The following is a 26,577-nucleotide window of genomic DNA, read 5'->3' as shown; positions in this document are numbered from 1 at the left end:
TTCAATGTAATCCATTAATTTTATTAATTATTAATCAGTAGGGATACATGAGAATTTTGGTACCACTATGATCTTCACTTTCCTCTACCCTGCAAAATAATAGGAGTTAAGAACTGAGGTCGTATTTTAAATTTTTAAAAACATGGTTCTTTCTGATGGAAATTAAAATTCCATGCCATTCTTTAAACTTACTTAAAATTCTGAATGCATTCTTAATAATAAGATTAAAAGCAAATTAAATTAGTATCAAGTGTAAATGTATTTTTAAACCTGTGTTCTCTAGGAGCTGCAATTCCTTTGTTCTTTCCTTTTTTCTTTTACTCTGGAAATTCCTGACCTAGGATTTAATAGTCAGGAGCATACCACATGTGCTTTGTACTGTCGTATCCATTTTCTACCTGTGCTGAAGCTCACTTTGAAATAGCTCCATGTCCTATTTTATCTCATTCCGTGTTCTTCATTTATCCAACAACACACTCGGTGATCATCAGGACCTCTGTGGGTCAGGCATTGAGCTAGTACTAGGAGTGGAGACACAATTGGCTTTCATGAAGTTTGCAGTGTAGCCAGAGGGCATACCTTAAACCAGTGCTTGCAAATATGATGAGCATTTCAAAGCCCAGGATACTGCAGGAACAAATAACAGGGAAACCTAACTTAATCTGGAGGACTAGAGAGGGTCTCCCTACGGAATTGACAACCAAACAAGACCTGAGCGGGTGAGTGGGGGCCCAGAGAGGGAGCGGGAGAGAGAGCAGGAGGGATAGGAAAGTATAAATGAATACTGAAGTTCCTAAGTGTGCCAGGACCACTTCTTCGATCACCGCAGGGAGAGAGTACAGGGGGAGCCAGAGGTGAGTTTTGGATCTGGGTCAGAGTCCCGTGGAACTCCAGAATGTTTCTCCCTGCCCCAGTATGTCTCTTCCCAGCTCATCTCCCTTCTCTCCATTATGTAGTCGTCATGGCACGCTCTTCTGATCTCAGCCACCTGGCTTCTAGGGGAACTCACTGAGTGAAAATCCTCAATCTTTCTAGAATGATGTTGAATGTGCTAAATCACAATGCTACCATCAGAAAAAAAGGGGCAAGGTTTTCTTTCTTTTGTTTCCCTCAAAAGCTCTCACCTTGATTTTTATTTTACATTTTTGAAGTATTGTTCCCCCTAGAGCACTGCTATTTCAACTTTACTCAAGATTTTTCTTTTTGTAAAGAAATCCTTTATATCCTTGTCATATAATCTAATTTGTTGTTTCTGTTTATCTTGGTTTTATGTCTCCTTTAAATCAACAAACAGTGTAAACCCTTATTCTTTCATGCTTTATACATGCCCTAATCTATTACCAGATCGAAACTCAAGAACAGACTTTTGTAATAAACATTTATTTGGAGCCTGGAACCTATTTTTCCATAGAATTAATTTTAGTCATGATGGCTGTCTCCTGGACAAGTGACCATGTTCTGCTATTTTGGTTTCCTGTGCTAAAACTTGAGTATATATTTTGTAATGACCAATACAAGAGAAGGCAATGGCAAGCCACTCCAGTTCTCTTGCCTAGAAAATCCCATGGATGGAGGAACCTGGTAGGCTGCGGTCCGTGGGGTCGCTAAGGGTCAGACACGACTGAGCGACTTAACTTTCACTTTCACACACTGGAGAAGGAAATGGCAACCCACTCCAGTGTTCTTGCCTGGAGAATCCCAGGGACGGGGGAGCCTGGTGGGCTTCCGTCTATGGGGTCACACAGAGTCGGACACGACTGAAGTGACTTAGCAGCAGCAGCAATGATCAATACAGCAATAGGAAATTCTGTTGTAAGCATCTGTTCTTTAGTTATACTCTGATTGTGGAGTAGTCTACGACTGATCCCAGCTTCAGTACACTGTCTTCCTTTTTGGTGGCCCTAAGGTAACAGTTCATAGCTGGGAACCTTTCAGAATCTTGGGGAGGTGACAGATGGTGTTTATAGTTTGAAAAAAACCCTCCAGCTGGATATCCTCTTCACCTGAAAAGCACTGAGCTACCGTTTTGTTTTCTTAGAAAAGCAGGTTCTAACTCCCAGTGGGAACCAGAGTACTGTGACGCCATTTCCCCAGACCTTAGCCACTCAGCCCTTGGTGGGATCGAGGGACTCAACCTCTGCTGTGGGGACCATGACAGGTATGACAGGTATCAGTCCCTCCTATTGTGGCAGTAAGGACTTTACTAACTAGATAGTCTTTTCATCTGCAGACACCCAGAAATCAAGGGTTCCTGTCTTGGGGCCTGTGATGACTTGGGCATGTGTTTAAAAGTGATCTGAAATTCATGACCAGTCTCTAAATTAAGAGGAGTTGCCAAAATAGCAAATAGTTTTTAATGACTTTTCCCAGAGATTAATATGTAAGCATTTGGGAGACACCTATTCAAATATTTGCTGGGCTGGAAGAAGCACAAGCTGGAATCAAAATTGCTGGGAGAAATATCAATAACCTCAGATATGCAGATGACACCACCCTTATGGCAGAAAGTGAAGAGGAACTCAAAAGCCTCTTGATGAAAGTGAAAGAGGAGAATGAAAAGTTTGGCTTGAAGCTCAACATTCAGAAAACAAAGATCATGGTATCTGGTCCCATCACTTCATGGGAAATAGATGGGGAAACAGTGGAAACAGTGTCAGAGTTTATTTTTTTGGGCTCCAAAATCACTGCAGATGCTGATTGCAGCCATGAAATTAAAAGACGCTTACTCCTTGGAAGGAAAGTTCTGACCAACCTAGATAGCGTATTAAAAAGCAGAGACATTACTTTGCCAAAAAAGGTCCGTCTAGTCAAGGCTATGGTTTTTCCCGTGGTCATGTATGGATGTGAGAGTTGGACTGTGAAGAAGGCTGATCGCCGAAGAATTGATGCTTTTGAACTGTGGTGCTGGAGAAGACTCTTGAGAGTCCCTTGGACTGCAAGGAGATCGAACCAGTCCATTCTAAAGGAGATCAATCCTGGGTGTTCATTGGAAGGACTGATGCTAAAGCTGAAACTGCAATACTTTGGCCACCTCATGCGTCGAGTTGACTCGCTGGAAAAGAGTCTGATGCTAGGAAGAATTGGGGGTGGGAGGAGACGGGGACGACAGAGAATGAGATGGCTGGATGGCATCACCGACTCTGTGGACATGAGTTTGAGTGAACTCCGGGAGTTGGTGATGGACAGGGAGGCCTGGTGTGCTGTGATTCATGGGGTCGCAGAGAGTTGGACACGACTGAGCGACTGAACTGAACTGAATTCAAATATTTTAAATAAATTTTGACTTTTTAAATCAAATATATTTATTTAAATATTGACTTAAAATTTGAATTCTGGTGTATAATAAGTACTGCAGTAGGCTTCTTGTTGTTGAAGGAGTTAATTATCTTATTGCCAGATGTATAAAAGACCCTGTCCTTAATAATAAATTCCCTTGTGGAAAAAAAATAATTAACAAAATAGCATACTGTTTCCCTAGCCTTCAAGTTAAAATGAAAATATTGATATTTTTAATCAAAAAGATGTTAAATTCCCACAAACCCTGAGGGCTTTCACTTTAACACTTTGGTAAGTCCAGTATACACACTATGTATGTATTTACTTTCTGCCACAAATCTTCTCTTTGGCGGATTGGATAGTTTCTCAGAGTAATACTTGGCACAAAGAACTTTTGGAATGCATAATGCCTGGCATGTGTAGTTAAGCTCTCATCAGCCACACACTTTACCCTAGGAAGATTTTAAATTTGGGCATGAGGTGAGTTTTTTTTTTTTTTTAATTTAAGACCACTTTGCTGACTTAGATATAATGGTGCATTTGAAAAAAAGAATGGTGGTTTTTTTAAGAGAGACTATACAGACATTGGTGCTTTTGTGTAAGCCTGTGGGATGGTAAACTTAATGTGTTCAGCTCATGCCAGTGCTCTCTGAGGGGCAGATGAGTCAGCGCCCTATGCTAAAGGTTAACTTGAGGTCTTCAGGATGTGGTAGGGTCACATTTTGTAAGAAAGAAACTGAGTAGACATTCAGTCATCTGTTCATTCAGCTGACAGACATTTTTCTTTTGACCTGCTTCATACCAGACATTGATAATGAAGAAGATACCTGGATAGATGGGTTCTAGTCTCTCCTCGGGACTCAAGGAATTTGCAGTTGTAAGGGGAAGACAGAGAAGTAAACAGAGCCCTACAGTTTATTATGGAGTAGCACCTTACCCAGCTTGGGATGGGGACAGGTAGGGAGGACTGTGGAAGGCTTCCTGGAAGAGTGGGATTCAGAACAGAATCTTAAAGGACAAATAGGAGTTAGGTCAAGAAATGGGTGGCAAGGATGTTACGGCCAGATACAAGGGTCGTGTGCAGAGGCCCAGCATCAGTGAATAAACACCCAGCTGAGCAGTGAGAGGAATGCCTGCTGCAAGGTGGGGACCGTGCTCAGTGAGGGGCTCACCCACATTCTTTAGTTTAAGTTTCATAATGTATTTTATTTTTTTTATATTCTTTTTAAAATTTTTTAATTTTTATTGGAGGCTAATTATTTTACAATATTATATTGGTTGGTTTTGCCATACATTGACATGAATCCGCCCCAGGTGTACATGAGTTCCCCCTCCCGAACCCCCTTCCCACCTCCCTCCTCCCCTTATCCTCCCTCTGGGTCATCCCCGCATACCAGCCCCGAGCATCCTGTAACATTCATCGACCCTGAACTGACGATTTGTTTCACATATGATAATATACATGTTTCAGTGCCATTCTCCCAAACCATCCCACCCTCACCGTCTCCCACAGAGTCCCAAAGACTGTTCTATACATCTGTGTCTCTTTTGCTGTCTCATATACAGGGTTATCATTTGCATCTTTCTAAATTCCATATATATGCATTAGTATATTGTATTGGTGTTTTTCTTTCTGGCTTACTTCACTCTGTATAATAGGCTCTAGTTTCATCCACCTCATTAGAACTGGTTCAAATGCATTCTTTTTAATGGCTGAGTAATACTCCATTGTGTATATGTACCAAAGCTTTCTTATCCATTCGTCTGTAGATGGACATCTAGGTTGCTTCCATGTCCTGGCTATTATAAACAGTGCTGCGATGAACATTGGAGTACATGTGTCTCTTTCAATTCTGGTTTCTTTGATGTGTATCCAGCATCTTTATTTTACAGATATGAAAACTGATGCTTAGAGAGGTTAAGAAACTTTCCCTGGGTTGCACAAATAGTAAGAGGGGCCACTGGGATGATCTGAACCCAGGTTCATGTCAGTTTAGAAGCAGACCTTTTACACTTTTGATCACATTCCACTTTCAGTAAATTTCTATGAGCAGGCACTCCTAAGTAGATATTAATTCAATCATGCACAAGTTCTCTATACTAACATATTATGCATAAAATACACAACAATGGAAAGTTTCAGTTAGAGTTAGCAACAGACATTTTTTTTAAAAAAATTTGCTAATTGCAGTGGCTGAATACCATCTTTAGATAGTTATCTCAAGGCCCAGTGTACATCTAGAGCATTACTGATGAAATAGACATAAATCCACATTTTAGTCTTGATAATTTTAACTGTTTGGAAGCCAAAATTCCGATCTAATAGGTGCTTTTATCCAGTAAAAGAATGATCTTCAGTCCTTGATTTCCTTGCAGTAATCTTTTAGCTACTTGTGAAAGTATTTTAGCTATTTGTGAAAGTTTAGTTTAAACGGGATCACCTAATTCATAAATCCACTTAACTAAGCAAATAGAACGGAGAAGGCAATGGCACCCCACTCCAGTACTCTTGCCTGGAAAATCCCATGGATGGAGGAGCCTGGTAGGCTGCAGTCCATGTGGTCGCTAAGAGTCGGACCTGACTGAGCGACTTCACTTTCACTTTTCCCTTTCATGCATTGGAGAAGGAAATGGCTCACTCCAGGGTTCTTGCCTGGAGAATCCCAGGGGTGGCCAGAGCCTGGTGGGCTGCCGTTTATGGGGTCGCAGAGTCGGACACGACTGAAGTGACTTAGCAGCAGCAGCAAGCAAATAGAAACAGTCATATGTACAGGCAGCAGAGAAACAAGGTGCCCTATTGCCCCTTCCTCTGTTAAATCCCACTCCTCCCTCAGAATATCCCATTAATGGATAAGACATGGGACAGGGTGATGGGTAAGGACTGGACAGACAGGAACAAAGGAGGATCAGGTAGTAGTGCTTTAGTCTTGACTGGACTTCCCCTATTTGTTGTGTTCTTAGGTTTCCATACTTGTATATAAGAGTCGTAGCACTATTCACTAAGATGTGAAATCCAGTGTGAAGTTGGTCCCCTAAAGGGGTTTAATTGACTGGAAGGACTGATGTTGTTTAAGTGAGACAATGGAGTCTTAATGTCACTTTTCTAGGTGCAGTCTCACAGGAATGTTGTATACATATGACCAGAGCTATAAATGTACTTGTTTAAACAGAAAAGCAAGAACATTCTATCCTGGCAGTCTCAGGACAGGACCAGTTCAGTTCAGTTCAGTCGCTCAGTCGTGTCTGACTCTCCGCAACCCCATGAATCACAGCACACCAGGCCTCCCTGTCCATCACCAACTCCCGGAGTTCACTCAAACTCATGTCCACAGAGTCGGTGATGCCATCCAGCCATCTCATTCTCCGTCGTCCCCTTCTCCTCCCGCCCCCAACCTTTCCCAGCATTAGAGTCTTTTCCAGTGAGTCAACTCCTCACATGAGGTGGTCAAAGTATTGCAGTTTCAGTTTTAGCATCAGTCCTTCCAATGAACACCCAGGATTGATCTCCTTTAGAATGGACTGGTTGGATCTCCTTGCAGTCCAAGGGACTCTCAAGAGTCTTCTCCAACACCACAGTTCAAAAGCATCAATTCTTCGGCGATCAGCTTTCTTCACAGTTCATTTCTTCAAGAACATTCTATCCTGGCAGTCTCAGAACAGGACCAGTAGAGTGGTACAAATTACTTCATGCCATTGGGTAGTGAAATAAGGTTCAATTATCTATTCATTCAGTAACTATTTGTTGATGTCATAGTGTGTGTCAGGCATGTGCTAGAGGCAAGGGCTGCAGCTGTGAAGAAGACAGACAGGATCTCTGTCTTCATGGAACATGCAGTCTAGAGGCAGTACAGATTTTAAGAAATAGCAGAATAGAGTTAAATTACTCTTGTGATACAGGCTTCAGAGGAAAGCAGAGAGACATTGTCTAGTCTGAGAAGGTCAGGGAACGCTTTCTTGAGAAAGACGTGTTGAAACTGACCTCACCTAAGGATGAGGGTGATGGGGAAGGAGAGGGAAGGGCATGTCAGAGAAGATGGCCTTATAGTGGGGATTATTTTGCAGGAAGCCCAGTGTGAGCAGGTGCAGAAATAGGAGAACTAGGGTGCTAGGGGAGTTGGGCGCCCTGGAGCAGGGTCTGGCTTGTTGAAGAGTCTGAGTTGTATCCCAAGAGCAGTAGGAAGCAGTGAATGTGTTTTTAAACCTCTGAGAAATAGGATCAGATTTTTAGTTGTAAAAAGATCATTTTGGCCACAAGTATTAAATAGGATGGAGGGGAGAAAGGAGTAAGGGAAAGGAGGAGGTAACCTGATGGGCGAGTTCTTTCCATTAGATGACAGAATGAACAGGAGCAGCTGGTGCAGGGCTGAGCTTGGTGAAACAAAACTTTGGCAAAGAGGGAAGAAAGACTTCTCACGGTTAATAATTTAAAATTAAGTAATGAGTCTTTTGAAAAGCTGTTTAAATAAATAGTAGATGTTCAAGTTCTGTATGGTATGTTCAGTTTTCTTGGTTCCAGGGCTACAACTCTGAGCAGTGTCATTTGTGGGTTTGTGCTGTTAGCTGGACAGTCAGCTCCCTTCCCGCCCCCCCCTCCCCGCACCCCTATCCCCCTGGCTGTTTCTTCTTCACATTTTCGTGGTTTGTCTGCTGTTGAAGCAAAGGGTCAGCTGAGGGACAGGCAGGGAGGGGCAGGGAGGCCAAGAAAGGATGCTTTCCCTCAAAGACTGGTTGTTATTTTATTTTTACAGGTCAAATCTCCAGGTTAATATTCATTTCTTGCATGGCATGGGCATGGCTTTTCCCTTCCTCTCAGTGCTGGACTCAGCCATGATTTTATTTATTGGTTATAAAGCAAAAACACCATACAGTGATCTTTACTCACTACAGGTAATGTACACGAGCGAGGGGTGCAGTCCCAGCGAGAGGCGTCATTGATGAAGCACTCGTGTCGGGTGGGTCTTTTCGATGACCCCTGCTACATCAACACACAGGCTCTTCGAAGCACGCTTGGCCCTGCTGGAAATCAAAGCTCACTTCACCCACTGGGGAGTCCATGGCACCAGGAGAGTAAGTGGCTGCTCTTTGCCTGTATTAGTTTCCTGTGCTGCTGTAACAAATTACCATTAAACTGGGTGTCTTAGAATTGGAGAGATGTGTTCCGTTACAGTGATGGAAGCCGGAAGTCCTAAATCAAGATGGCAGCAGGGTTGGCTCTGCTCGTCCTGTGGCTCTGGAGGAGAACTGGTTTGATGCCCATCTCCTAGCTTCTGGTGGCTGCCAGCAATTCTTGGTATTCCTTGTCTTCAGACATGCCACTCCAATCTCTGCTTCAGTCTTCATTGGCCTTTACCCCCATGTCTCAAGGCTCCCTTTCCTTTCTCTTATAGGATAGCGCCTTTCCCTTATAGGTGGGCCAGAAATCCAGGAAGATCTCATCTGGTGATCCTTAAATTAATTACATCTGCAAGGACCCCTTTTGCAAATTAGGTCACATTTGCAGGTACCAGGAGTCAGGACTTGAGCATATCTTTTGGGTGCCACTGTTTAGTTTACTGTCTCTCATTTTTAAAGTGCTCTTTCCTTAGCCTCATTTTTCAGGGAGTTAAAAAAATTCTTTATTATCTCAATCCCTCCCTCATCACAGTTAATATAGGTTAGAACTTTGTAAAGATGTTATGAATTTCAATGTTTGAGAACTTTGATTTTGAATCATCTTTTCAAACACTTTGAATCGACTCCCAATTTTTGCTTTCTGCTGTGTGCTTTTCCTGGGAACGATTGTCAAAGCCAAGAGGTCATGTTTGCTTGCATGAGGAACAATGACCTCTATTTCAGTTCTGTTTTAGTGATGATGTTAATTTTATTCATTGCAAAAACCTTTAGTAAGTCATCTATATACCGCTAAAATAAGATGACGTCTTTCTTCAACTGTATACTATGAATTAAATACAGTAAGACAAACATAATTTTCCTGCCAGATTGCTTCCAGGGATAAATCTATAAAGAGGAGCATAAATAAATAAAAGCAAAACACATCAAAAGCCTATAATCAGCTGAAAAATAAACAAATGCTTTTCATAAAACTGAAGCTTATTGAACTCAGAGATTAACTTGGTATCAAATTTGGCTCACTCCAAAGATGGAGAACCAGTCACTGAGAAAGTTCTTTCACTAGCCCAAGAAGTAGCTCTAAACTGCCAAGAGTAACTTTTCAGCTAATGTGGCTGCAGTAACAGAATGGAATTTGAAAGGAAATTTTGCTGAGGCTGGGCTTCACTAGACCACCTTAACTCTCTAGAATGAGACAAAGGTTTCCATTACTGTCCAGGTGCCAAGTGAGCTGTCTTCTTGCAAGTTTTCCAAGATCACTCTTGGCAGTGAAAGAACCCATTTGGGTTCTCTGGAAGCAGACTCTGAGATGGAGCTGGACATGCAGGATCTTTATTGGGATCAGTACAGGAATGGAGGGGAAGAAAGCAGGCTTGGGCAGAGGGAGAGGTGGCGCAACCAGGCAGGCCTGACAAAACCTCAGCCAACCGTATGGAGAGGACGGGGGCCCATCAGTGTTGTTCCATGTTGGACCCAAGGGCAGGGCCTTTTTAGCCCCACTTATCTCAGTCTTTGGCTGTGGACCCGTGAGGGAGGGTAGGCCATTGGGCAAACAACTCTCTGCAGCTGAGGGAGACCCTGAAGGGATCTGGGGTACTTGGGGTACTTGGTCCTTCCTTGAAGGGGGATCTGGGTAGTGCATCTCCATGTCCACCACAGAGGGCATCTTGTGCCATGGATGATGGGATATGCGATGAATTCAGCTTTCTGCAGTGACTTTAACTGTTTAATGTTGAGTAGCCTGTGTGGATAACGTAACACATATTAGAGGGATGGTGTTTTTATTTTTGTCCACACCCCATGGCATGTGGAACTTCCCTGACTAGGGATCAAACCCATGCCCCCTGCATTGGAGGGGTAGAGGCTTAACCCACTGCACCAGCAGGGAAGTCCTATTAGAGGGACAGTGTTTTGAAAAAAGTTTCTGGACCTAAGGTTTTGAAAGTAACTTTATAAGAGCATACACTCAGTAGCTTCCATTTCATGGACTTATCAAAGCAACAGTGTTGTATTAGAAAATACATTTAGTGAGTGGTCCAAATTAGGTGATCTGGGATATTCCATCATTTACAACTCAAGCAAAGAAACTTGGCCTTTTTCATAGGCAGTTCAATAATCTGAAAGGCAAAATTAATGCATAACAACATTCCTATCATCAGTTGAAAGTAAATAAGGTTTGTTCTGTCCAAAATTATAACGTCAAAATGTGTTTTCATTGATTCCAGTCCCTTTCTCTTTTTCATCCTTTTTCCCTCTCCCTACCTTCATGGCAACATGTTTAATAATTTAGGTCTCTGGTCCTCTCTCACTCTTTATTTCCATTGAGAATTTAATATACCATAGCCCTCCTGGATTTCTTGCTACCTTCTTGAGGTTAATTTCAGTATATCATCAGTCCCTCCAAAATAAAAAAATTTAACTCCAAAAGTATAAATAATGTTGATTTAAGAAAATCTAGTAAGACGGAGTGGGCCTTCCTTGGTAGCTCAGTTGATAAAGAATCTGCCTACAGTGCAGGAGACCTGAGTTCAATCCCTGGATTGGGAAGATCCCCTGGAGAAGTAAATGGCAATCCACTCCAGTATTATTGCCTGGAAAATCCCATGGACAGAGGAGCCTGGTGGGCTGTAGCCCATGGGGTCACAAGAGTTGGACATGAATTAGCAACTAAACCACCACCACAGCAAGATGGAGTAAGGGTAACTTTATACATAATTTTGTGCAGAATGTCTTAAATACACCTTTTAACATTTCCTGTATAATGTTTCCTCCTGTTTCTTTCCTTCCTTCCTCAGAAATCCTCTTTAGCTTCTTTAGGCATACTTAGCCTTCCTTGCCCAGATTAGTTACTAATTAGTTCACTAAAACAAAACAAAAACAAATGCAGAGACAAGAACCTATTATATCTTAAAAATGCCTTCAGGGCTTCTCAGTTCATCCTGTCATACCGCTATTGGAAAAGCTCTGACGTAATCTTTATTCTGATCAAACAGGGCAGAAGGAAATCATTCGTACTGAAACTTTATTTTTTATTATTTTCAGTCTTGGCTGCCATAAGAAAAAATCACCCTTAAATCCTATAGTGTAAAAGGACTGAAGTTTATTTATTTTACCCAATAGCCCCAAGGATAGATGGCAGAGGACTGGTAGAACAGCCTTGCCAATCTCAACACTGGCTTCCATCTCTGGTCTAAGAACTTCGCTTTGGTCTAAGTTCCTCTATCTTTAGTCTAAGAGCTCAGACTCTCACCATCACATCTGTATACAACCAGTGGGAAGTAAAGAAAGGACATGACCCAGAAGTGGCAGACTTCATTTGTTCTTAACCTGCAATTGGCAGAACTTAGACATGGGGCCATACTTAGCTTCATGTTACTCTAGCTGGGTGGTCATGTGCCCAGCTAAAAAAATAAGGAATTCCATAATGTAATGAAAGGGAGAATAGATATTGATACACAATTAACTGTCCCTGCCACAGCACGCCTTTCTGCCACTCAAATATCCATGAGCTCTTATTTTCACATAGAACATTTAACCTTGCAAATACAGCAAATAATTACAGTATCCTGCCTAAAGTCTGTGACATGTGGGTGATGGTGAAGTCCTCTCAGTCAAGACTGGATGGGGATCCTATTTGCCAAGTTGTCTGCCCCCTTCGACATCCAAAGTTAAGGAATAAGAGGAATAAGAATAGCCGCGATAAAAATCCACATTCACCAAAGGGAAGCAAATAAAACACACAGCAGTCACTTGTCCATTAAAAAAAAAGGTCGCTTCAGTCATGTCCAGCTCTTTGTGACCCTCTGGACCTGTAGCCCACCAGATTCCTCTGTCCATGGGATTCTCCAGGCAAGAATACTGGAGTGGGTTGCCAAGCCCTTCTCCAGAGTATCTTCCCAACCCAGGAATTGAACCCGGGTCTCCTGCATTGCAGACAGAGTCCTGGTAGCTCAGACTGTAAATCACTGGTCCATCAGTTCAGTTCAGTTCAGTTGCTCAGTCGTGTCCGACTCTTTGCGACCCCATGAATCACAGCACGCTGGGCCTCCCTGTCCATCACCAACTCCTGGAGTTCGCTCAAACTCATGTCCATCTAGTCGGTGATGCCGTCCAGCCATCTCATTCTCTGTCGTCCTCTTCTCCTCCCGCCCCCAATCCTTCCCAGCATCAGAGTCTTTTCCAGTGAGTCAACTCGTCGCATGAGGTGGCCAAAGTATTGGAGTTTCACCTTCAGCTTCAGTCCTTCCAATGAACACCCAGGATTGATCTCCCTTAGAATGGACTGGTTGGATCTCCTTGCAGTCCAAGGGACTCTCAAGAGTCTTCTCCAGCACCACAGTTCAAAAACATCAATTCTTCGGTGATCAGCCTTCTTCACAGTCCAACTCTCACATCCATACATGACGTGATAATCCTGCCAGGCAGTAATCGTGAAGACTCCCTGAGCTAGAAGTGGAGAAGTAGATTTCCTTGGACTGGTTCAGCATTATAGAGAGAATCTCCATGTCCACTGTCATCTGGGTTGTTGCTGCTATTATCCTTCGCATATCCATCTAAAGTAGATGTGGTATAAAGTGCCTTTCTTGGGGTTTCACCACTTCTGCAGCTTATTTCCTATTGATGTGGACTTGAGAGATTGGAGTTTGCTTTAGAGGGCAAAAAGACATATACTAAAAGGGACTGTGATTTCTTTTGCAATGTAACTTCCTTAAAAACTTAGTAGGATTTCACTCTATCCATTTAGAGTCAATTCCATGTGAAATTTCTTATAATACTCCTTCACTGTCCTTTTATTGCCTGAAGGATGCCTTCTCTCTTTCCTGTTATTTGTAATTTCTGTGTTCTTTTTTTCTTGATCAGTTTTGAGATTTATTAATTTAATTGCTCTTTCCAAAGGAATCAGGTTTTATTTTTTTTATTGTTTTCTGTTTCATTGACTTCCATTTTTATCTTTATTATATTTTCCTTCTACTCTTTTAAAATTTCCTCCTCTTTATCTAGCTTGTGCTATGTTTTCTTCTATTGCTTTTGTAGTTTTATTTCCAAATAAATTATTTATTTCACCTAAACTTTATATTTTCTATGAGATATAGGGCTCTAGCTTAATTTTATCTAAGTGATCTAATTTTCTAAACTACATTAACTAAACCATCTTCTTATTTTCTAAGGCCACTCTCCATTTTATTAGAGTCCTCATATATATGGGAATCTCTTTCTGGGCCTTTATTCTACTTTTTATACTGGCCCACTTGTTGTTTACCAGTATATTGATTACTATGTATGAATTACTGTGGCTTTGTAATGTATCTTAATAGACATGTAGTTTTTCCTTTGTCTTACATACTGTAAGATAATACCATTTTTACCATTTCGCCCATCCCTCACTCTCTGCTTCTGGCAGTCATCAATCTGTTTTCTGTTTCTGTGAATTCTGTTTTTTGGGATTTCACATACAAGTCAGATCACATAGTGTCTTGTCTTTCTCTGTGTTATTTCATTTAGCATAATGCCTTCAAGGTCTATCCTTGTTGCAGTTAGCAAGACTTTCTTCTTTTTTATGGCTGAATAATGTCCCACTGTGTATTTACTTCATCTGTTCATCTGCCAGCGGAATACTTAATATTATTTCCATGTCTTGGATATTGTAAATACTGCTGCAGTGCACATGGGGATATAGATAACTCTTTGAGATAATGATTTCCTTTCCTTCAGATGATGTATACCAAAAAGTAGAATTGCTAGATCATATGGCAGTTTTTTAAAAAACATTGTTTTTGAAGAACCTCCATTCCATTTTCCATATGGCTGCATCAGTTTATGTTCATTCTTACCAACAGTGCACAAGGGCTCTCTTTTCTCATCAACACTTATCTCTTATCTTTTTGATGATAGCCATTCTAACCAGTGTGAGGTGATATATCACTGTGGTTTTGATTTGCATTTTCCTAACGATTAGTGATGCTGAGCACCTTTACATGTACCTGTTGGCCATTTGTGTGTTTTCTTTGGAAAGATGTCTATTCAGTTTCTCTGCCCATTTTAAAATCAGATTGTTTATTTTTTGATGTTGAATTTCATGTGTTCATATATTTTGGATATTAATTCATCAGATAGATAATTTGCAAATATTTTTTCCATTTTGTAGGTTGCCTTTTCTTTGATGGTTTCCTTTACTGTGCAGAGTTTTGGTCTGAAGCAGTTCCAGTTGTTTGTTTTTGCTTTTGTTGCCCTTGTTTTTGGTGTCAAATCTAAACACCATTGCCAAGATTGATGTCAAGGAGCTTACTCCTTGTTTTCTTCTCAGAGTTTTATGGTCTCAGGTTTTATGTTCAAATCTTTAATCCATTTTTTTCTCTTTCTTTTTTACTTTTTAAATTATGAAAGTATGATAACACATTTACAGGAGACTTGGAAAATATAGAACAAAATTACATATGGTTCTACTATATATTACAATTTTTAAATAGATAAATTAAGATTTTTAATTGGAGTTTCAATATCAAACTCTCAAAAATTAACGGAATGAATATTCAGAAAATTAGAAGGATATGGTAGGCCTGAAAAGCACCATGAACCACCAGACATCTTGGAATGTGAAGTCAAGTGGGCCTTAGAGAGCATCATGACAAACAAAGCTAGTGGAGGTGATGGAATCCCAATTGAGCTATTTCAAATCCTGAAAGATGATGCTGTGAAAGTGCTGCACTCAATATGTCAGCAAATTTGGAAAACTCAGCAGTGGCCACAGGACTGGAAAAGGTTAGTCTTCATTCCAATCCCAAAGAAAGGGAATGCCAAAGAATGCTCAAACTACCGCACAATTGCACTCATCTCACACGCTAGTAAAGTCAGGCTCAAAATTCTCCAAGCTAGGCTTCAGCAATATGTGAATCATGAACTTCCAGGTGTTCAAGCAGGTTTTAGAAAAGGCAGAGGAACCAGAGATCAAATTGCCAACATCCACTGGATTATGGAGAAAGCAAGAGAGTTCCAGAAAAACATCTATTTCTGCTTCATTGACTATGCCAAAGCCTTTGACTGTGTGGATCACAACAAACTGTGGAACATTCTGAAAGAGATGGGAATCCCAGACCACCTGACCTGCCTCTTGAGAAACCTGTATGCAGGTCAGGAAGCAACAGTTAGAACTGGACATGGAACAACAGACTGGTTCCAAATAGGGAAAGGAGTACATAAAGGTTGTATATTGTCACCTTGCTTATTTAACTTATATGCAGAGTACATCATCAGGAACGCTAGGCTGGAAGAAGCACAAGCTGAAATCAAGATTGCCGGGAGAAATATCAATCACCTCAGATATGCAGATGACTACCCTTATGGCAGAAAGTGAAGAGGAACTCAAAGGCCTCTTGATGAAAGTGAAAGAGGAGAGTGAAAAGGTTGGCTTGAAGCTCAACATTCAGAAAACGAAGATCATGGCATCTGGTCCCATCACTTCTTGGGAAATAGATGGTGAAACAGTGGAAACAGTGTCAGACTTTATTTTTTTGGGCTCCAAAATCACTGCGGATGCTGATTGCAGCCATGAAATTAAAAGACACTTACTCCTTGGAAGGAAAGTTATGACCAACCTAGATAGCATATTGAAAAGCAGAGACATTACTTTGCCAACCAAGGTCCATCTAGTCAAGGCTATGGTTTTTCCCGTGGTCATGTATGGGTGTGAGAGTTGGACTGTGAAGAAAGCTGATCGCCGAAGAATTGATGCTTTTGAACTGTGGTGTTGGAGAAGACTCTTGAGAGTCCCTTGGACTGCAAGGAGATCCAACCAGTCCATTCTAGAGGAGATCAATCCTGGGTGTTCATTGGAAGGACTGATGCTAAAGCTGAAACTGCAATACTTTGGCCACCTCATGCGACAAGTTGACTCACTGGAAAAGACTCTGATGCTGGGAGGGATTGGGGGTAGGAGGAGAAGGGGACGACAGAGGATGAGATGGCTGGATGGCATCACCGACTCTGTGGACATGCGTTTGATTGAACTCCGGGAGTTGGTGATGGACAGGGAGGCCTGGCGTGCTGTGATTCATGGGGTCGCTAAGAGTCGGACACAACTGAGCGACTGAACTGAAGATTTATATAATTTTCACACAACAGTACAATACAAATTCTATTCAGGTTATCATAGAGTATGAACTAGGAGACACTGGAACATACCCAGGGACATAAGACTAGGTGCAAAATTCTTTAATCCATTTTGAGTTGATTATTGTGAATGGTATAAGATAGGCATCTGGTTTCATTCTTTTGCATGTGGTTGTCCAGTTTTCCCGCACCATTTACTGAAAAAACTATCCTGTCCCTGTTGTGTGTTCTTCGCTCTTTCGTTAGAAATTAATTGACCCTGTATGTGTAGATTGATTTCTTGTCTCTCTGTTTTGTCCCATTGATCTGTCTGTTTTTATGCCAGTACCATACTATTTTGACTACTATATTGTTAGTGTTAGTTGCTCAGTCGTGTCTGACTCTCTGTGACCCCGTGGACTGTAGCCTGTCAGGCTCCTCTGTCCATGGGATTCTCCAGGCATGAATACTGGAGTGGGTTGCCATTCCCTTCTCCGGGGGATCTTACAGCTTTGTAATATAGTTTGAAATCAGGACACATGATGCCTTCAGCTTTATCCATCTTTCACAAGATTGCTTTGGTTATTTGAGATCTTTTGTGGTTCCATACAAATTTGGGGGATTGTCTGTTCTTGTGTGAAAAATCCCATTGAAATTTTGATAAGGATTCTGTTGAATTTGTAGATTGCTTTGGGTAGTATGAACATTTTAAAAATATTCTTCTAATTCATGAGCCCAGAATTTCTTTCCATTTGTTGGTGTCTTTAGTTTTTCCATCAGTGACATAGTTTTCAGTGTACAGATCTTTCACTTCCTTGGTTAAATTTATTCTTAAGTATCTTTTTCTTTTTGACATTATTGTATATGGGGTTATTTTCCTAATTTCTCTGTATAATAGTTTATTATATAGTGTATAGTTCAGTCACTCAGTCATGTCCTACTCTTTGTGATCCCATGAACCACAGCACGCCAGGCCTCCCTGTCCATCACCAACTCCTGGAGTTTACCCAAACTCATGTCCATTGAGTTGGTGATGCCATCCAACCATCTCATCCTCTGTCGTCCCCTTCTCCTCCTGCCTTCAATCTTTCCCAGCATCAGGGTCCTTTCAAATGAGTCAGCTCTTTGCATCAGGCGGCCAAAGTATTGGAGTTTCAGCTTCAACATCAGTCCTTCCAGTGAATACCCAGGACTGATCTCCTTTAGGATGGACTGGTTGGATCTCCTCGCAGTCCAAGGGACTCTTTAAGAGTCTTCTCCAACACCACAGTTCAAAAGCATCAATTCTTCAGCGCTCAGCTTTCTTTATAGTCCAACTCTCATATCCGTACATGACTACTGGAAAAACCATAGCCTTGACTAGATGAAACTTTGTTGACAAAGTAATGTCTCTTCTTTTAAAAATGCTGTCTAGGTTGGTCATAACTTTCCTTCCAAGGAGTAAGTGTCTTTTAGTTTCATGGCTGCAGTCAGCATCCGCAGTGATTTTGGAGCCCCAAAAAATAAAGTCAGCCACTGTTTCCACTGTGTCCCATCTGTTTACCATGAAGTGATGGGACGGGATGCCATGATCTTAGTTTTCTGAATGTTGAGCTTTAAGCCAACTTTTTCACTCTCCTCTTTCACGTTCATCAAGAGGCTCTTTAGTTCTTCTTCACTTTCTGCCATAAGGGTGGTGTCATCTGCATATCTGAGGTCTGAGGTTATTGATATTTCTCCCAGCAATCTTGATTCCAGCTTGTGCTTCTTCCAGTCCAGCGTTTATCATGATGTACTCTGCGTATCAGTTAAATAAGCAGGGTGACAATATACAGCCTATACTCCTATTCCTATTTGGAACCAGTCTGTGGTCCCATGTCCAGTTCCAACTGTTGCTTCCTGACCTGCATACAGGTTTCTCAAGAGGCAGGTCAGGTGGTCTGGTATTCCCATCTCTTTCAGAATTTTTCACAGTTTATTGTGATCCACACAGTCAAAGGCTTTGGCATGGTCAATGAAGCTGAAATAGATGCTTTTCTGGAACTCTCTTGCTTTTTTGATGATCCAGCAGATATTGGCAATTTGATCTCTGGTTCCTTTTAGTGGATAGAAATGAAACTAATTTTTGTGTATTAATTTGTAACCTGTAATTTAACTGAATTTGTTTATTCTAGTAGTTTTATTTCTGGTGGAGTTTTTATTGTTTTCTGTATATAATGTCACCTGCAAATAAGACAGCTTTATGTCTTCCTTTCTGATTTGGATGTATTTTTTTTCTTGCCTGATTGCTCTAGTTAGGACGTCCAATGCTATGTTGAATAAAAGTAGTGAGAACGGGCATCCTTATTCTGATCTTATAGGAAAAGCTTTGAGCTTTTTACCATTAAGTATGATATTAGCTATGATCATATATGGCCTTTACTATGTTGTTGATGTACTATGTGTATGTATGCCTCTATGCTGACTTTGTTGAGAGTTTTTTTTATCAGAATGGATATTGAATTTTGTCAAATGCCTTTTCTGCGTCTGTTGAGGTGATCATATGGTTTTTATCTTTCATTTTGTTAATGTGGCGTGTCACTTTGATTTGTGGATTTTTAACTCTCTTTATACCTGAAATAAATCCCACTTGATTGTTTTAATTTATTGTTGATTTTGGTGTGTTAGTATTTCATTGAGGATTCTTACATCTATATTCATCAGTGATATCGGCCTGTAATTTTCTGTTCTGGTGGTGTCCTTGTTTGGTTTTGGTATTAAGGGTAATGCTGGCCTTGTAAAATGAGTTTGGAAATGTCCCCTCCTATTTTTTGGATGGGATTGAGAAAAATTGAGATTAATTACTCTTTAAATGTTTGGCAGAATTCACTAGTGAAGCCATCTGGTTGTGGACTTCTTTTGTTGGATGGTTTTGATTAGTCGTTCAATTTTCTTGCTAGTAATTCCTCTGTTCAAATTTTTTATTTCTTCATGATTCAGGCTTGATGGGTTGTATGTTTTTAGGAATCTATCCATTTTTTTCCAAGTTATCCAATTTGTTGGCATATAATTGTTTAGAGTAGTCTTTTATGATCCTTTGTATTTGAGTGGTATCACTTTTATCCTTTTTCTTTTATAACTTTTAGAAAAGTTATATTTTTAACAAATGTTTGGATGATTGAAATTGTAATAATTTGGGAAACTATGTTAGGAAAATAATGTCCATATCCTCAGGCTGACCCATGAGCTATTGCCTCTTTTCAAGATGATATAATGTCTGTTTTTCTTTTGTTTTGTCCTTGTCCGAGAGCAGTCCACAATCTCAGAATAAACGAAAGCCATCATGCACTAAGATTTGTGTGCCTAAACACACCGTGTATGCATCTCCCTCACACTCACATAACACTATCTCTTGCTTATACAAACAAACACATAGCTACTCATCAGAAGTTCTCTATTATGCCTGAAAACAGGCAATGCTAAGGGGGGGTGGGCTGCCGTCTATGGGATCACACAGAGTCGGACACGACTGAAGTGATTTAGCAGCAGCAAGGCCAACTACGAATATTATTCATCAAATCTGGACACATTCCTTCAGCCTTTTTTCTGCTAACAATAGATCAAGCCTGATTGTAGAGAAGAATATCTTTAGCCATTAGATACAGACTAAAGACATTTTCAAAAATATATATTTGTGAATACTGTGTTGAAATTGTGATATACAGAGAGTTGTTCTTAAATAGGGGAAAACCTATACTGTATTAACAGGAGACTGGATTGTGTCCACAGGGCACTTGTCTTGTGTAACTTGTAAAACTTAAAGTCAAGAGGATTTCTCATTTGTGAGACCCTTGGCTAAGGGCATATAAACATTTCTTTGCATTTATAAAGAGAAATCTGGCTTCTATGCAAAAGATCCTTTGCACTTAAAAAGAAAAAATCTGATTTCTGTGGTTATTTTCCTAGTAAATTTACTATACTAAACATACAACTTTTGGGAATCCCCTGAAGTCCAGTGGTTAGGACTCTGCCCTTCCACTGCAGGGGGCATGGGTTTGATTATGGTCAGGGAACTAAGATCCCACATCCTGTGCAGTGTGGCCAAAAAACTAAACAGACAATTTTTTTTTCTGGATTCAGATCTAAAAATTTTGTGTTATTGCTTCTGGAGATGTATATCATCCTGATGGCCTTGCTATCTACTTAGGGACCTTTGTAGAGTGGTTGGACCAGTTTTGAAAATGAAAAGATTTTCTCACCTAAACCAAGGGTCTTAGTGTGGTGATTAAGAACCTGGGCTCTGATGATAGATCTCATTTCAAATCCCAGATCTACAACATATTAGCGGTGTGACTTTGGGTAAGTCATTTAATCTTTTTAAAGATCCATTTCCTTCCTGTCTGATTTTGAGGATAATATATGTAAAGCATTGAGCAGTATCTACTCAATAAATGGGAACTATGTAATAGTTGTTATTACTGTGAGTACCAATAATACTATACGGGCTACCTGAATGTACCTTCTTAATCTCCAGGGCTCTCAACTTTGGATAGCATTTATCCTGTAGAACCATGGGGCCTTGCCTCAGGCCATACCTCCCTGATGTTTTACCTTCTTCTACTTGATCAATTCTGCTTCGTCCAGGCAGGTGAATTACAAAAACAGCAGAGTGGTCATTTAATAGGAATGCTGTGAGCTTTAGCATAGCTTTAAAGTTTTTGGACAGAAGCATCTCAGAAACACATTGGTAGTTTGGGTTAAAAGAAAAAGCTAGATGCTAAAAGTGGGAATAGCCCAAGTTACTGTAGGCATTTTCAAAGCATCTGGGAATGTTTTAGAAGTTATCTATAATCCAGGTACAGCATAAACCTCTTTCTCCCTAACCTACAGCCCTTGGGACATAAAGAGCCTCTCTCTGCACTTATGAAAGCAGTTCTCATGGGTCAGTTCCATTTCTCATTTGAAAGGAAAACTCCTGCACCTGGGCAAGCCTTTCCCTGTAACAGAAGCCAAAGGCAATGTTTGGATCTACCATTAAATTAGAGCCCATTATAAGTCTGGAAACAAAAACCCCAATTGTTCTAGAAATAGCACAATTTAAAAAGTACCTGGCACACAGTAGGGCCTCAAGTTGTATTTTCTGAATGAATGAATGACTGAATGAAAGAATAGATGAGGAGGTAACTTGGTGGTATCTCTGTTTTTTGACTTCAGAGGCACCAGAAACTGTTCAGCCAGGTGCCACGGCCCAGCCTGCCAGCTCACATTCTTTGCCTCACATTAAGCAGCAGCTGTGGAATGAAGAATGCTACCATGGCAAGCTGAGCAGGAAAGCGGCAGAGAGCCTTTTGGTGAAGGATGGGGACTTTTTAGTTCGAGAGAGTGCAACATCTCCTGGCCAGTATGTGCTGAGTGGGCTCCAGGGAGGCCAGGCAAAACACCTTCTCCTGGTGGATCCTGAAGGCAAGGTATCATTGACCCACACTACAGTTTCCCAGTCTTGTGACTCAGGTTACCTTGAATGATAGGTCTAAAACCTGATACTGAAGAGAGTTTAAGGTTAAGGGTTTACTTGTCTTGAACCCTCCAGCTGGAGCAGGAAGTGGTAAATAGAGGCTAGTGGAGGAGTTTGAGTGGGAGTCACCCTAGAGGATCACTTAAAAGGGCAGCCTCTTTCTGCCCTTCTTAATGCAATTCAGTGAATTAAATGACTACTGCATAGAAGTACAGGGATTCACAGTTAACTTGCTGAGTATCACACAGAGACTTTACTTTCAGGGAGCTTGTAATTTCATAAAACAGATGCTTAAATAATTAAGGGTGAATTGCATAAGAATGGTTTGGCCAAAGCATTATGGTGTTTCTCAGGACAGAAGGGGTGCTCTGGTTGAGGCTGACTGAAAAGGCTTTTTTGCAGGGTCTGACATGTACAATGAACCTTGAAGGAGGCCAGACATTTTAAAGGTGGACATTTGGAGCATAGGGAAGGAATCACAGGAGCAAACAGAGCAGTAGAATAATATTAAACCAAAAGGGGTATGGCTAGAGCAGAGGGTGCCTGTAGACAGAAATGAGCCAGGGCAAGAAAAATGAGCAAAATAGTAAGTCCTTCTCTATAAACAATTACTTTAAACATACATGGATTAAACTTGCCAAACAAAAGATGCAGAATAGCTGGATGGATAGCTGAATAGATAAGATCCAACTTTATGTATGCTATTTATAGGAGACTCACTTTAGATTTAAGGACACATATAGGCTGAAAGTGAAAGGATGGATAAAGATATGCCATGCTAACCCAAAGATAACAGAGGTGGTCATACTTTTATGCTGCAAATATTTATAGGAATAGGGACATGATAGAATGTATCAGAAAGTAACATGGCAAAGAAGTTGGTTGCAAATTTGGATTAGGTGACAAGTGTTTACCATTTTCCTAACTGGGAATGACAGTTTCTTTAAAAAGATAATTGGGAATGAGGAAATAGTTTACTAAAGTATACAGAATTGAAAAGTACCTTTTCTTTGATCAGCCAATTATCTCATTCAAGGATATGTCTGTTTTTACCCTGTGGTTGTTTATCCCTTTCAGAAGAACTGTTATGATTTTGCCTAAATACATTTTTATTTCCTTTTCAAGGTGAGGACCAAGGATCATGTATTTGATAATGTTGGCCACCTTATCAGATATCACATGGATAATAGTTTGCCAATCATCTCTTCTGGAAGTGAAGTAAGCCTTAAACAACCAGTGAGAAAAGATAATAATCCAGGACTTTTGCATTCCAACAAATGACCATTTGGAAGTACCATCACACTGATGCTTCAGGAAAGTTCATTTTGTATTAGGACACAAAGATAATTCAAATTTGGTTTCTAGGTACAGTAGAACGCAAACTGTGAAGTGTATCTTTCTGAGACCATCATGGACTAGGTCCTTTATGAAACAAAGAACTAACAAAAATTGATCTTCAGAGAGTGAAAATCAGAAAAGGGGAAGAGGATGTGTCCATTTGAAAAGAAATTACACATAAGCACGGATGTCACTTTGTAAGGCCATATTGTGTTGATAACAAGCTAAAAGCACAATTAATTTTACATGCTAAAGACAACTTGAATGAACTGCTGGAGCAGTGGTACGTGCCTTTCAACTTGATAATTTGGGGACATTTTCATATTGGGGAAATAAGTTCCAAATGTCTTCATATTCTTTAACTATAGAACCATTTGCCAAAAGAGTTTTTCCGTGTTGTAAAAATAAGAAGCAATTTGCTTAATAGTTACTGGTTTTATTTTCTATTTAGCAGCACTTTCACTGCAGTGTTAAAATAAATTTGACATTGAATTTGGACTGTGTCTATGCCAGTGGAATCAAATGAAAGGCCACTGAAAGCACTGGTCTGTTTCATTGGCCTGTCCCATTTGCTAGTTAAAAGGTTGGAGCCTAGCTTCTTTGGCCTAGTATTTCTCAATCTTTGCTATTTGGACTGTTTGCATGTAACATATGACAAGCTAAAGAAGCCAAATGTATCAGTCATTTCTGGTTTCATTGCATTTCTCCCTCCTTCCCTCTCCCCCTCACTCCCCCGACTCCCAAAAAGAGCTTATGAGTGCATGGATTTAAAAAAATGACAAGCTAGTTCTTCATGGTCAGTCTCCATATTGGTTTTATTCTTATTTAAAGTACTGAATTTATTTTAAAGTATGGGAAATATCCCCTTCATTGGCGGTGACTGACTCATAGTCCCTCATCTACATGTATCCTTAGCACCTTTTCTAGATATGACCGGACAAAATGTACCAGGGAGAAAACACTGAATGAAAAAGTTGAAAGGTTTGCCACATGTTGGCACACATGGTAAACTGATGAGGTAATGAACCATTGTGTAGGTTAAAGTGCTGGACTTGGTCTCAGTATGACCTTGAGCAAGTTGCTGAATCTGTCTAGACTCCAGATTCCTTGTCTATAAAATGAGGGAGCTGGACTAGGTAAATGCAGAGGTCCATTTTAGCCCTACCGTAATATGAGTTTATAAAAAGCAAATTTTCCCTTTATTGGGGGTTAATGTTGATAACCAATCTGTATAATTAATCTGGAAACCAGTTCTTTTCCTTTAGTCTGTGTCTGTACTCACTGAGTTCACCATCCAGATAGCAGAGATCTGCAGTCTTTCAGTTAAAAACATTGGAACTTTGGAAAAATGTAAGTAGTGGTGGTAGAAGTAGATTTGGTTATTTTGAGTAGCAGAAAACAGTTTTGCATATAGAGATGGCCATTACTTTAGAATTTTTTTTATCATGAGTTATCTGGACAATTGCCTTAATTCCACTTCACTTTGGCTATGTAGATAAATCTTTCAATTGTGAAATATTTGCTAAATTTTAAATAAAATATGAGAAACTTCTTTTGGATAGAAATCATGAGAAATCAAGCACACTGAACTCTAATTATGTGAAGGTTTATCCTTTTATTTTACTTACACTGTCCTTGGCTTCTTCGATATGTTGTTTTCTTTTATACAACTAGAAAATAATGTATTTTTCCTCAATTTTGCATACATTATAATTCTTGATTATTTGTCCTCGTAAAGGGGATCAGCATGGGTATAAATCAGTGAAATTTATGGGTGATCTAATTACCTTAACAGGGTTGTGGTCTCATTCTGGTTGAGCAGAGTGATAACTGGGTTGAGTGGCAGGAAAGAGTTCTTGATGCTATTAGATGCCAAGAGTATGACTGATGTGAGCAGTACACATAGATGAGCAGTATTTGACTGTCATGGTATAAGTAGTTAAATGGGCAAATACTGTACTTACAGCAATAGGCACAGTTAAAAGAAAAATGAAACAACAAAAGTTTGATTGCATGCTATTTTAATGTCACATTCTTATCTTCATCTGTCTTAAAGCAGAAATCCATTTGCATATAAATATCTGTAAACAATTTTTCAAACAAATAAATGATTATTGCTTAATGACAATTGACAGAATATGTCTGATGTTTGGGATTTGGAAAATTTATTGTTTGTAGAATGTGTCAGGGACCTGACAGGAAACAGATGGCTCACTTAAATTGGGTAACTGGAGAAAAGTTTAATAAAGGGACTATTTACAAAGGTCTGGGCAGAGTATGGGAAACCACAAGGGAGGAGGCAGTGCTCTTCAGCCAGTGGAGGAGTAAGGGGAGGGAGCAGTAACAGAATCTGGAGAGAGAGTCCTGTACAAGGGCTGCTTTTTAGGAGCTGTGGCCTACAGAGGAGGGGCTTTTAACCAGCCCTGGGGACTCCACTGGGAGGAGGCTAAGGGGCATTATACTCTCTGGGCAAAGGATAGCCTTTCAGCAAATGATGCTGGAGCAACGGTACATCTGTAGGCGTAAGAAAGAACCTCACACTTTATGTAAGTGTGGATTATAGATTGTGGATTAACTCGTATGGATTATGGACTTAAATGTAACATGTAAAACTGTGTTAACTTTTAGGAAAAAACACAGAGGAAAATCTTCAGGATATAACTCCTTAGACACTATCCATTAAAGGGAAAACTGTTACGTTGTACTTCATCAAAAGTACAAATTTTTGCCCTGTGAAAGCTCTGTTAAGAGGATAAAGGACAAGCTATGGACTGGGAGGAAATATTTGCAAACCACATATCTAGAATACTTAAAAAAAAACTCAAAAAAGTCAACAGTAAAAATTCTAATTAGAAAATGGGCAAAAAAAATGCATAGACATTTCACTGAAGATACACAGATGACAAGAAGCATGTGAAGTTGCCTTATTTCAGTTGGGCTCATTTCACATGCTAGCAATGTTATGCTAAAAGCTAGGCTTCAGCAGTATGTGAATTTAGAACTTCCAGATGCACCTTAGCTAGTAGGGAAATGCAAATTAAAATCACAATGAGATCTTACTACACACATAACAAAATGAGTAAATGAAAAATAATGACAACACCGTGTTGGCTAGGATGAAAAGAAAGTAGATCACGTGTGCATTCTTGGTGAGAATGTAACATAGTACAGCCACTTTGGAAAGCAGTTTAGTAGTTTATTAAAAAACTAAACGTGGAACTTGCATTCAACCCAATAAATTGTATTCCACGGTATTGGTCATACAGAAATAAAAACTTATGGTCCCACAAAAATTT

The 26,577-nt window shown here is 40.2% G+C and overlaps 1 protein-coding gene across 1 annotated transcript in view; it reads left to right on the top strand.

Moving 5' to 3' along the window:
• SHC4 (SHC adaptor protein 4) overlaps nucleotides 1–25,531 on the top strand; it is a 136,634-nt gene extending 111,103 nt beyond the window's left edge. The window contains exons 10-12 of the mRNA XM_088839590.1: nucleotides 8,164–8,343; nucleotides 21,643–21,896; nucleotides 23,069–25,531. Coding sequence (XP_088695716.1) covers nucleotides 8,164–8,343; nucleotides 21,643–21,896; nucleotides 23,069–23,224 — 590 coding nt within the window. The 3' untranslated portion in view covers nucleotides 23,225–25,531. The remainder of the gene's footprint in view (nucleotides 1–8,163; nucleotides 8,344–21,642; nucleotides 21,897–23,068) is intronic.
• The last annotated feature ends 1,046 nt before the right edge of the window (nucleotides 25,532–26,577 follow it).

This window comes from Moschus berezovskii, chromosome 9 (assembly GCF_049115385.1).
Source record: "Moschus berezovskii isolate FMDL1 chromosome 9, NW_MosBer_1.0, whole genome shotgun sequence".
Taxonomy (NCBI): Eukaryota; Metazoa; Chordata; class Mammalia; order Artiodactyla; family Moschidae; genus Moschus; species Moschus berezovskii.
The sequence above is the reverse complement of the archived record's forward strand: the minus strand, read 5'-3'. Positions and strand labels throughout refer to the sequence as shown.